We start from the raw sequence: 13,627 nt of genomic DNA, 5'->3' as shown, positions 1-13,627 counted from the left end.
TTGACTAAAATGATACCTAAATAATACTACGCATAGAATAACTAAATTACTAAATTACAATAACTATCACAATACATTACAATAACAACATCAATATATTACAATAACAAACTTTTCATATTAAAATAACTGGACTTGACTAAAAGCTGACTTTTAAACATTAACCAAAGATCAATATCTAAAATAATACTCATTACAATAACAGATTTTCTAAATTATAATAACTAGCACAAATACATTACAATAACAACATCAATATATTACAATAACAAAAATAATTCCAAACAAACACACATTATGTTCATTAGAATGTACAGGAATTCAAGACAAAAAAGAAAAACCTCAAGAAAAGATACAAAAATGAAAAAATGAATTACGAAACCCTAAATTATGCGGAAAAATTGAAAAAAATTAATTTAACAACAAAAACAAAACAAATTAAACTATATACTAAACAAAATGAAGAATAAACACAACAAACAAAAGAAAATCAAGTAGAAAACAAGAAGAGCACAAAATACAAAATCAGCGGAAAAATTTAGAAGGACGGACAAAAATTGAGTTCATTGATTACCTGTTGAGAGAAACCGAAAATGGAGTAGAAGGACGAACAAATTGAGCACAATAACTGAAGTTCAATTGACAAGAAGCACGAACAAAAATAGAGAACACCAGAAACTGACGAGAAATGGAGAAACTGACGAACGAAAAATATGAGAGAGAGAGAGAGAGATAGAGAAACTGACTGAAAAAAGTGGGAAAAAAAGAAGTTCAAGTGTCAAAATTTGCTTTATAGATGAGATGTAAGATTAAATCTCAGCCACATATCTTATGTTAGATGAATGGTCCAGATTTAGAGGGGTAACTCACCAAAAGTACCCTAACTCATTTGATCATATATATATATATATATATATATATATATATATATATATATATATATATATATATATATATATATATATATATATATATATATATAGTTATGTGAGTTAATTATTTAATATGAGTTTGGAACTCATGATTATTAAATGAGATTTTATATTTTTTTGAGGTAGAGGTTATAAGGTAATTATATTTGCAAGGAGTTTTAAATTAATTAAATTGGGAATTTTAATACCCATCATACATTGCGATGATGATAAAATATCACTCAACAAGTTGAATGTATATCGTTTATTAATTTGTCACATAATTATTATATGATCATATTAATATTTAGTTATGTAAGATAATTAAACACGAGACTAATAAGCATTTGCGGGACAAATGTCGAAAACCAAAATGGATCCGTAAACCCCACATAACCGGTTATGAGGAGTATTAGGGACTCCATTAGGCTTTTGTCTTTTAATGCTTGGAAGATGCTAAAAACATAATCATTTTTTGATTTGACAAGACCCAATCATCATAGCTACTCTATACACTACCTACAAGCATGTGAATAAAATAAGCAAAAAAAACCACCCACTAAGGCATAAGAGGTGTCGGTTTTTGGGCTATAAAAGAGAGCTATTGTCGCTCAATTTTTACTCACTTGTGACATATATTTTTCACATGCTCTCTCACTAGAATTCACATAAAAATATATAGTATTCATATATTATTCCTAGAGTAGTAATGCATATTATTATTAAGGGTATATTACTATAATTCTCTAGTTAGTAATTATAGTAATCTTTGTGCTAATCTTGGGTGCCATCTTAAGGAGGTATTCTATTTTGAATATTCGGTTTTAGGAAGATCATCCGGTTTTTATTTAAGCTCAAGAATCACAAAGAGAAGGAGTCTCTTTGTGGTGCCCTTTTACTGCCTTATCAACAAAGTGAGGAAATTTCTTACCTTTCACATATATATTCTTTTTTTTGCAAGAAAATTATAGTCCATATTATTCATCCATTAAGAGGAAATAACAGGACATTTTCATACAAAAGAATAACCCCTGAAACCAAGATAAGACTAATTCCTATTTAGTGTTTGTACAACTTGGTCATAATGCACATCTTTAACCCTATGCAGGATTTGAACATTAATAGTGAACCTAAGAGTATGGAGCACTTGTTCCACTGTCTTCTCAGTCCCTTTAAAGATTCTTTCATTTCTTCCAGTCCAGATAAAGTAATAAACCGCAGCTATGCAGCTCCTTAGCCAACCAGTCTTCCAATGTCGTTTGTGCTTACTATCCATACTACAAAGGAGCGCTGTTAGGCAATCATTACTTTCACATATATTTCCAAGTTTCACTTGCATGCATGTTAATTAAAGACCACCAAATAAAATTAACAAGTAATTTTAGGTAACATTAGAAATGTCTAATGAGGGTCTAGGACCCTAACAAGTGATATTAGAGCCGTGTTACTTACATGCATGTCATTTTAAGGCGGTTTTATGAATTTATGAGATAAATTGATAAAATGTGTATTTTGATATTAAAATTAGTTTTTACATAAAATATTATTTTGCATGTTAATAATATGGTCATGAGATGATATGGGTCGAAAATTTGATTTCTATTAAATTTTATGGCATTTATTATTTTTTTAGGATTAATTAACAAGAATAATCCAAACTTCTTTTAATTCCAAAATAAACCACACTATTCATCTTCTCTTTTCATAATAGACTTAGGTATTTTGTTACCTATTGTGTCAGGTAAAATATGATGTGGCAGATCATTAAAAAAAAAATTATTGTATATAATATCCCTCTTCTTCCCCAATTAACCCCCTTCCACTGTTAAAAAAATCACACTCCATCTTCTTCCCCAAATCAATGTTCACCCTCATAACACCATACTTGTCTCCTTGTTCCCTAATCACCAATCTCCATTTGGATCAAACACCCTTTTAACTTCAACCAATTCAAAACTTGAGTCTACCCATCCTCGGATTTCAATTGCCCAACATAGAAAATAGAGTACCACCGTAATCGGAACTCCATCGCCCAAAACAGAAAATGGCATACCACCATCGAAGCTACCACCTCATGTGATAACAATGTATCACATGGTTTGTGTCTACTTCAAATTGATATTGAAAATCCTTATCATCACAATCAAATCTTCACATAATAATCATCATCACAATCGACATCATTACATAATCAGCCCATAAAATTAGATGGGCGATTCATTAATTAACACATTCAAAGACAATATTTTACCACAATACCATCTTTCACAGAGCAATCTTTCTCTGGTTCTCCTTCTTCCTTGCACCTTACCAGTAAGTCATCGTCAACCATCTAATTCTTGTTGTCATCAGCTTTCGTGAGGCCGCTCCTCCATCATCAATTGGGGTAATTTTCAAAAATTGTAAATCCCCATTTCAATTTGGGGTTTGGGTGGTTGTGGGGTTGTGGGGTTGTGTTGTTATGGTCATTTTGCGGGTGCTTGTAGGAGATATGCAAATTGGGCAAATATGATTGTGGCGGTTGTGGTGGTAGTGGTAGTAGTGATACGGTGAGGAAGAAGTGTTGGGTGAGTGGGTTGGTGAGGGTTAGGGATACAGTTAAGATTAGAAAAATATAAGGTTTCATAAAAATAAAAAATAAAAATGAAACAAATAAGCAAGGTTAGTTAACCTCTTTAACAGGTACCAGGTTACTCGAGATCGTTATGAGAAGAGGGTGCAATAGTTTAGTTTATTGTGAGTTAAAATGGAGTTCGGATTATTATAAGAAGGTGGTCAATAGTCTGGATTAATCTTATTAATTAATTCTTTTTTTATTGCATAAAAATGAGTTAATATGCATTTATTTTATATAAAAGTTAATAAAATTATGATGCATGTTAATTTTGCATGTTTATTTGTAAATAACCACTTGCATGTTATAGTTATGAGAAGTAGAGTTTTTATAAATTAATGGGATTAATTTAATTAGTTTATTGATTTTTATTTGATAGAAATCTGTAAATAATGGTTATTTAGCAAATAAATATTTATTAATCTTTTGGGCACGAATTTTTTTTGTACTTAGCTACTGGAAGTGGTTCCAAAATGATAAAATTTTTATTTTGAAATTTTTTAGGTTTTTATGTTTTAATTTGGAATTAAATCGTAAAAGCTGTTATTAACTGATAAAATCGTAAAAATATTTAAAATAATTTTTTCTGATCAGTTTTTCCTTCATGCATGTCATTTTGGTGAGTGACCAGAATGTACAAAAATTTTAATATTTGATTTTTAGATAAGTGTTATGATTAAATTGATTTTTTAATATAAAAGTTATGTTTTTATGACTTATTATGCTATAAATAATCTTTTAAACCCATAAAATCACCAAATAATTAGTGGGGACTAATTTTTGGAGTTGGATCAGATTAGTATGAAAGGTTCATATTAAAAATGTTTAAGTATTAATTATGGAATTTTTAATGGTTAAAAAGAATGATCAATACGGCAAAAAGCGAGCTCAAATGATCGTTGTTGGTAAGTTAGGACGATTTGGCATGTCATATTTTATTTCATGCATATTTTTATTCATGTTGATGAATGGTATTATTTATTTTACATTATGTAATTTTTTTCCTAGTATGACCATAGTTAGTAATCGGTATTACTCGCAATGTATGGGAATATAGATTGGTTTGTAATTTAATTACGATCTCGTATCGTTGGTTTGTAATTAATTAATTAATAGTTTTACTTTATTTTATTTCTTTTAATTAATGTATAATATGACTTGCTATGTAATTAATTTTAGTAGTAATATATTTTTATTTTCCCAAGATGGAGTTTTCCTAAACACGGTGTTTTCGGAAAGGCGTTCCGAAATCTAAAAGATGGTGAATCCTTGGAAGTGTTTCCTTTGAAGAATCAATGGACCAAAGGAGTTGGTTTCAAAAATGTAATGGAGTAGTTAATTAGATTAACTAGGTGGCCATATTAGGATTTATTGCTTTTATGTTTATGCATGCATGTCAAATCGTGACTACATGTTTTTCTTATCATTATCGATTTAAAGTTGTCTAAAATTCACTAAATTCACTAAATTAGTTCACTTAAGCATGATAGACAATTAAATTGATAATATATTTCCCAATTTTTTTAAGGATTAATTAATGGGAATAATCCATACTATGAATGCCCTTCTAATATTACTCCAATTTATGAATTAACCTACTATAATCCTAATTATCCTACATTCTTCCCTGATTGCACCGAAGGGACTGGCTACCTGAACAACAGGTAACCTTATGTTTTAAGTGATTTTTCAAATCTCTTTATTTCCTTTTTCTCTTCTAGTCTTCCACAGTAACACTCTCCTTCCTTCTTCACTTAATTTCTTGTCCTTAATCTTCCTCCCTAAATTGACTTGTCACTATTTTTTTTTCCGCCATTTATCATTATCAGAACATCATTTGGCATCATAAACAGGAGCATATTTTTGTCATACCCTGCTAGGTTGCTACACCTTCAACCAATCTTCCGGACAGCTCCCAATAATGGCCACCGGCAACCGCCGCCAAACTCGACAACTTCGCGTTTGTGACTCCTCTATGCCATTGATTCCCTCGTTTTTCTTCTCCTTCTCTTCGTCGTTCTCAGTTTACACCCTTGACCTCCTCTTATCATTTTTTGGTAAATTAACTTTCAATTGTAATTATTACTTTATTGTTATTAATGTAATTGAAGTATTTGCAGTGATACAAGTTTAGAAGATAAAAATCTTGCTTTTGCTTGACAAATTGATTGTATGAGTTGACTTCTGACTCTTTTTGTTTGTATTGATTTGTAGGTGTATATTTGTTTGATTTTTTTTCTCAATGTGTCCAGAAAATGTGTTAATTTTTTTGAGTTGCTTGCAAATGTCGTGAAAGGTTGGTTACTTTTGATCCTTCATAATATATTAATTAATTTGGATAAAGAAAGTAAGAGGGAAAATAACCTAGTAATGTAATGGAGAAAGAACAAGAAGAAAGAGATTACAGGAAGAAAGATAGAGAACAATGAAGAAGAAGGAAATGAACAGATTACCGACCCCAACAGGTGAAAAAAGAGGACAAGTGCAATCAGGGAAGGGTGTGTGATAGTTAGGATTATAGTAGGTTAATTCATAGATTGAAGTAATATAAGAACGACACCTATAGTATGGATTATTCCTATTAATTAATCCTTTTTTTAATTAGTAGGACCTATGAATGCCATCATCATTAGGGAGTGGGCTCGGCTCACCAGGCTGCTTTTTTTTATGTTGGGTAACTAGGGTAATAAGTGTTATTATTCGCGAAAATTGGTTGGACTCAACGGAATAAGTAGGGGATGAATCGACTCACCGTGCCCTTATTTAATTCCGGGGCTAGTAGACGGGATTTAATTTTTAAATTCGTCAACCAAGAGTTCTATTAGTAGAACCGGTCCAAAAGCTGACCCCCCAAATTTGTGTAAGTATGGGATGAATCGGCCCACCGTGCCCATATTTATATAAAAATGGGTCTTGTAATCATTTATATAATTTAGTGGGAGATTATTATATAAATGCTATTATTTAAAAATTGTTTTAAAATTTACGATAAATGTTAATTGTTCCTTCCACTTCCGTTTTGTAGTAATTGAAAATGGCTACAAGTAGTCAACCCATCACCATATCAAAAGATTCATGCCTTCTCTCATTCATGGACAAATACACTTTAAAAGCAAATGATAGTAACTTTAAAGATTGAGAAGAACAACTTCGTTTAGCCGCCGTTGGCGGTGGCAAGTTACATTATCTTGTTGAACCACCCATTACAATACCAACCACTCGAACTAGCATCGCGGCAAAGGGATGCTTATGAAGAATACCAAAGGGAATCCCTAGCTATCAAGAATGTCTTGATTTTTGCTATGGAGGCGTCCTCGTAAAAGCAATGAATCATGTTCGCCAATGCTTATGAAGTATTCTCAAGGCTTTACACCATGTTCTCTCAAGCTTCTAGAATCCAACAATATGATGCGGCGGTCCATTTCTTTGAGGCTAAACTCAAGGATGGACAATCCGTGAGTTCACACGTACTTCAGATGATTGAGCACGTGAAAACTCTTAATGAGCTTGGATGCAAGATCCCCGAAGAGCTCGCTGTTGACCGAGTGCTTTACTCCCTCTCTCAAGTTAAGGGGTTCACCCAATTTAGGGTGAACTATAATATGGCTAACATGAAGAAAAGTTTTCATGAGCTCCATTCTCTACTTGTTCAAGCGGAGAAGGACATGGGAGGTAGTGGGAGCACAAGGAAGGATGTTCTTAACATCAAGGTAAGGGGTAAGGGTACATTCAAGAAGAGTGGTGGTAAGGGAAAGATTTCCGCACCCATCAAGGATAAAGGGAAAGCTATTGTGACTAGCTCTTCCAAACCTAAGAAGGGTGATCCTTTGGGTGACAAGTGCCATTATTGTGATAATGTAGGACATTGGAAACGTAGTTGCCCCAAGTATTTGGATGATATCAAGGCGGGTCGTGTGACACCCACAAGTAATTTCTCATCCGTACTTTACATGATAGATATTAATTACGCTTCAAATACAACTTGGATATTGGATATGGGTTGTGGTTCTCATTTGTGTAATCATTTACAAGGCCTAAGAAGCGTAAGGAAGCTACCTAAAGGTGATGTGGAATTTCGGATGGGCAACGGTTCTAAAGTAGCGGCCGTTTCCGTAGGAACATATGTAATTTGTCTACCTTCGGGTTTGGAATTGTATCTTAATAATTGTTATTTTGTTCCGACTTTGTCTAAGAATACTATATCCGTGTCCGTGTTGGATGCGGAATGATTTCATTTTGTGATCAAAGACAAGAGTTGTATATTTTCCCTTAATGACTTGGTTTATGGCCAAGCTATTTCTGTTAATGGTATTTATATTCTCGACACTTCTAGTAATGTTTATCATGTAGAGAACAAAATATTCAATACGGATGATTCCGATCTTTCTTATCTTTGGCATTGTCGTCTAGGACACATAAGTGAGAACTACATTAAAAGACTAGTGTCGACTAGTATCATTAAACCATTTAATTTCCAATCATATGATACATGCGAATTTTGTCTTCTTGGCAAAATGATTCGTACACCTTTTATAGGAAAAGAAACTAGAGCTAATGAGTTGTTGGGTTTAATACATACCGATGTATGTGGTCCAATGACAATCATCGTAAGAGGTAATTATGACTACTTCATCACTTTTACCGATGACCAAAGTAGGTTTTGTTTCATATACTTAATGAAGTATAAAAGTGAAGCGTTTGAAAAATTCAAAGAATTTCAAAATGAAGTAGAAAACCAACTAGATAAGAAAATCAAAACGTTACGTTCAGATCGTGGTGGCGAATACATGAGTAATGAATTCATTTCTCACCTTAAAAACTGTGGTATTGTATCTCAGTTAACTCCCCCTGGCACACCACAATTAAATGGAGTGGCCGAAAGGAGAAATCGAACCTAATTAGATATGGTTTGATCAATGATGAGTCAATCTGAGTTACCAGACTCGTTTTGGGGGTTTGCCATTTTGTCTGCTATTCGATCACTAAATCAAAGCCCAACTAAAGCCACCAAAAAAACTCCATATGAGATATGGAAAGGGAAGGTCCCGAATTTGTCATACATGAAAATATGGGGTTGCGATGCTTATGTCAAGAACAAGTCTGACGATAAGCTAGCCCCTCGTTCTGACAAATATATCTTTGTAGGCTACCCAAAGGAAACTCGTGGCTATTAATTTTAAAATCGTAACGAGAACAAAGTGTTTGTGGCTCGTGAGGTTGTCTTTATAGGAAAGGAATTTATTTCTAGAAGACAGAGTGGGAGAAAATTTGAACTTAAAGAAGCTCAAGAGCCACAAACTGGGGAGATAATAGAGGAAGATGTTTCTTCTTCACCTGGCTCAATTGTTGTTCCTAAGAAGTCAAGCAGGGTTAGTCGCCAACCTGATAAACTGTTATTTCCTTCCTTTCAATAAAATCTCTAATTACATGAAATTTTCTAGGTACATGTCTAGACTTGTTACTAGACTTGGGCTCTTTTGCTTGAAAAATTGCCCCACTATTATCACAATAAATAGTGATAGGATCTATAGCAGACGAAACTACTTTTAGTCCCTCCAAGAATTGTCGAAGCCAAGCAGCCTCCTTTGCAGCTTCAGAGGCTGCGATGTACTCAGCTTCCGTTGTAGAATCAGCAGTCACAGATTCTTTAAAGCTTCTCCAGCATATCGCTCCTCCATTTATCAAAAAGACAAAACCAGCCTCGGATTTAAAATCATCCCTCTCTGTTTGGAAACTAGCATCCGTGTAACCACTTACACGTAACTCAGAATTTCCTCCAAACACAAAGAATGAATCCTTAGTTCTTCTCAAGTACTTAAAGATATTGATGCAGGAGCACTCGAAGAAAATGAAAATGAAGTCTTAATTACTCGAAATGTAACTCACATTTATGAAGGTTTCAAAATGGGCTCAAGTATCGTGAATATGATAGCATAGAGAAGCAAGGGAGACGGATTGGAGTCCGTCTAGTCAACACGCTAACAAAGGAGTGTCAAGGTCAGTGCTGATGGAGTCTCTAAAATTATTAGTTTCCTTATTTTTGCTTTCTTAATTCTAGTCAATAAATTTAAGATAGTATTGTTATTTATTTATTGTCTCTTTCCTAATCTTAGCAAGATTGTAATAAGGCAATTGCCATCATAAGGGTAGGATTTCCAAATCTGTTTAGGGCGTTTTAGGGAAGTCTAGGGAAGGGAGGTCGGTTTCCTTATAGTATAAATAGGGGTGTTTTGTATTCAGTTTTTAATATACAAATACACATTGAGTTGAGAATTAATACAAGTTTTCTTGTTGTTAATTGCTTGCGAGCTTTGAGTGTTTTATTTTCTTCTTGCGAGGGAGATATAGAGTGTGAGTTGATCCTTACGAGGTGAGAGTCACAAAAACCAGTCGTGTGTTGCAATCAAGTTCCTTGCGAGGGAGGAGAGAGTGATCACGTCATATCTTTTAAATTTCCGTTCGAAAACATATAAAAATCAAATAAACAGTTTAATATTCCGCTACGTGTTTTACAACATAAATCGAACAGTTCACAAGACCGTTCATATCCTTAAAATTGACAAGATTTTACATCAATTTGGTTACTAGAGCAAGGTTATTAATTTGTTTCTTAACAAGTTTATCATGGGAAGTGAAGATGCCAGGAGATGCCGATTCCAGTAAGGACATTGGTGATGACGCTACTAGCTCGTTTCAAGGATAGTTGGACGAGATGAAGAAAGCTATGGTCGAGCTAAAATATATGATGAAGAACCTTGGACGAGGAGGAAGAGAACGAAGTCCAAGTCGTAGTAGGTCTCGGGGATCAGATTCTGATGATGCGATTTCCAAGTGTAAAAAGGAGAACAAGGACGATGATGATCGAAGTCTAAAACTTGACATACCTGATTTTAATGGAGATTTGGATACCGAGAAGTTTTCGGATTGGATTAGGCAAGCAGAACGAGTTTTTGAGTACAAGGAATACGATGAGCATAAACAATTCAAGGTAGCTATTCTAAAACTCACTAAATATGCATCATTGTGGTATGAAAACTTGAAAAAGCGAGATAAGAAGTGCAAGGTTGATACTTGGGAGAAACTTAAGAAACATCTTATGAGGGGATTCTTTCCAAGAGACTATGACCAAGAAAATTACCTAAAGTTGCAATCTTTATCACAAGAAAATCTATCCGTGGCCGAGTTTATTAAAGAATTCGAGATGATGATGATTGTTTGTGATCTTGAAGAGAAGGAAGACCTTAGAGTTGCGAGATTTATCAAAGGTCTAATACCGTCACTTGCTTCAAGAGTTGAAGTTCAGATTTACAATGGATTTGATGATGTGTGTCGTTTGGCTCTAAAATTTGAAAAGCAAGACAAAACAAAGAAATCGTACACTTATTCAAGAGGAGCAAGTTCTGGCACAGGTTCTTATTCTAAATCAACAACTAGCAAGCCAAAGGAAGTTACGAAAGAAGAAGTGAAGGACAAAGGTAAGGGTGTCGTGGAGCCTAAAGGTAACTCATTGAGGTGTTGTTTTAAATACCAAGGCTATGGACACATAGATAATAAATGTCAACAAAAGTGAGCACTCATTGCTCAAGAATTGCGCATCATAGTTCCAGAATTCGTTCAAATTGAACAGTCCACAGAACTGTCTGATATTGAGGAGATCGAAGAAGAAGCCGTGTCCTATGATGTTGATCCGTTAAGTGAAGAGGAGTGTTTGGTGATTCGTAATCTTCATGTGGAAACAACTCCGGTTGAAGCTGAACAAAGGGAGCAAATATTTCACACTCGTTGCAAGGTACATTCTAAAATTTGCAATCTAATCATTGATAGTGGTTCATGTACCAATGTTGTGTCAAAGGAGTGAGTTGATGAGCTTAAATTACAAACCAAGAATCATAATAGACCGCACAATGGTTGAATGGAGACAATGTAATTCAATTAAGGAAGCAAGCGTTGGTTTCTTTGAGCTTAGGACCTTATAATTATGATATTTGGTGCGATGTGATTCCTATAAGTGTGTGCCATATTTTATTGGGATGACCATGACAGTTTGATCGAAAGGTTGAACATGATGGAAGAACTAACATATATAGCGTGACCAAGGGTAAAATAACATTCAATTTGAAGCCTTTATCACCTAATATAATCAAGGAGCTGAAATCAAAGAAGGAGAGCTTATTCATGGAGGCTCGTGAGGTTGAAGAAGTTCTAGCTTGTAGAGAACAAGCCTATGTTCTTATGGTTCGAGATTTGGAGGACAATGGTGAAAGTAATAGCCGTGAAGTTCAAGGGATGTTAAAAGAATTTTGTGATGTATTTCCCGAAGAATTGCCGGTTGGATTACCTCCATTAAGAGGTATTGAACATCAAATTGACTTAAATCCAGGAGCTCAATTGTCAAATAAACCAGCTTATCGTAGTAATCCCGAAGAAACAAAAGAACTACAAAGGCAAGTACAAGAATTAAATGATAGGGGTTATGTTCAAGAAAGTTTAAGTCCTTGTGCCGTACCATCTCTATTGGTGCCAAAGAAAGAGTAGAGCCGTTAACAATATCACAATCAAATATCGATTTCCTATGCCGAGATTGGATGATATGTTAGATGAGTTGAGTGGATCACGAGTATTTTTGAAGCTTGATTTACGAAGTGGTTATCATCAAATGAGAATTCGTGAAGGTGAGGAATGGAAAACAGCGTTCAAGACTAAGCAAGGTTTGTACGAGTGGCTCGTTATGCTATTTGGTCTTTGCAATGCCCCTAGTTCGTTTATGAGGTTGATGAATGAAGTGTTGAGGCCGTTCTTAAATAAGTTCGTTGCGGTGTATCTCGATGACATTCTTATTTATATCAAGAGCAAGGAAGAACATATTGAACATCTCCGTGAAGTGTTTAAAATGCTACGAAAATAGAAGCTATATGGCAAGATGGAGAAGTACACATTCATGGTGCAAAGCGTGGTGTTCTAGGTTATATTTTGGGTGAAAATGGTGTAAGCATGGATCCGTCCATGGTGGAGTCAATCAAAGCATGGCCGGTTCCTAAATCACAACTGTGGCTCGTAGTTTCCATGGTTTGGCGTCATTTTATCGAAGATTTATTCAAAATTTCAGTACAGTCATGGCACCTATAACCGAGTTGAATTACATGGACTCCTAGTGCAGAGAAGGCATTCGAAGAGGTAAAATCTAAACTAAGCTCCGCACCTGTTTTAACACTTCCTAATTTCGATAAATTGTTCGAAGTTGAGTGTGATGCGAGTGGAGTTGGGATTAGGGCTGTTTTGCTGCAAGATATACGACCAGTAGTATATTTTAGTGAGAAGTTTGGCGGAGCTCGATTAAATTACTCAACTTATGATAAGGGGTTCTATGCAATTGTGAGAGCATTGGATCACTGGGGTCATTATTTGCGACTTAAACCGTTTGTGTTACATTCAGATCATGAAGCATTGAAGCATATTCATGGACAACAAAAATTAAATCCAAGACATGCCAAATGGGTTGAGTTTCGACAATCTTTTACTTTCTCATCAAAGTATAAGACGGGAGCTTCTAATGTTGCTGATGTGTTGTCTCGAAGACATATTTTATTGATCGAATTGGATGCGAGAATGCTTGGATTTAAACATATCAAGGAATTGTACAAAACTGATCCAGATTTTGCTAAGGAGATTATTGAGCCAACGGGGTTATATACTGTTTAAGATGGTTATCTATTCAAAGGCAATCGACTATGTATTTCTAATGGTTCAATTCGAGAGTTTTTTATTCGTGAAGCTCATGATGGTGCAATAGTTGGACACTTTGGAGTAAACAAGACTAATGATATTGTGAGTGAGAATTTTTATTGGCCAAAGCTGAGCAAAGATGTGCAAGAGATTGTGGCTAAGTGTGTGGTGTGCTAAAAAGCAAAGAGTACGTTCAATAAGGGACTTTATACGCCCCTGCCCGTACCAACACAACCGTGGAATGAGGTAAGAATGGGCTTTATGCTTGGTTTACCTAGAACTCAAAGAGAAAAGGATTCGATTATGGTTGTTGTGGATCGATTTTCAAAGATGGCGTCTTTTATCCCATGTCATAAAACCGATGAGGCTACCAATGTTG

At 34.6% G+C, this 13,627-nt stretch overlaps 1 protein-coding gene across 1 annotated transcript; it reads left to right on the top strand.

Moving 5' to 3' along the window:
• Nucleotides 1-10,237: 10,237 nt before the first annotated feature.
• LOC141640928 (uncharacterized) lies at nucleotides 10,238-12,060 on the top strand. The gene is made up of 3 exons (XM_074449606.1): nucleotides 10,238-11,024; nucleotides 11,127-11,314; nucleotides 11,569-12,060. The coding sequence occupies exons 1-3, from the start codon at nucleotides 10,238-10,240 to the stop codon at nucleotides 12,058-12,060; spliced, it is 1,467 nt and encodes a 488-aa protein (XP_074305707.1).
• The last annotated feature ends 1,567 nt before the right edge of the window (nucleotides 12,061-13,627 follow it).

This window comes from Silene latifolia, chromosome 2, assembly GCF_048544455.1.
Source record: "Silene latifolia isolate original U9 population chromosome 2, ASM4854445v1, whole genome shotgun sequence".
NCBI lineage: Eukaryota > Viridiplantae > Streptophyta > Magnoliopsida > Caryophyllales > Caryophyllaceae > Silene > Silene latifolia.
The sequence above is the reverse complement of the archived record's forward strand: the minus strand, read 5'-3'. Positions and strand labels throughout refer to the sequence as shown.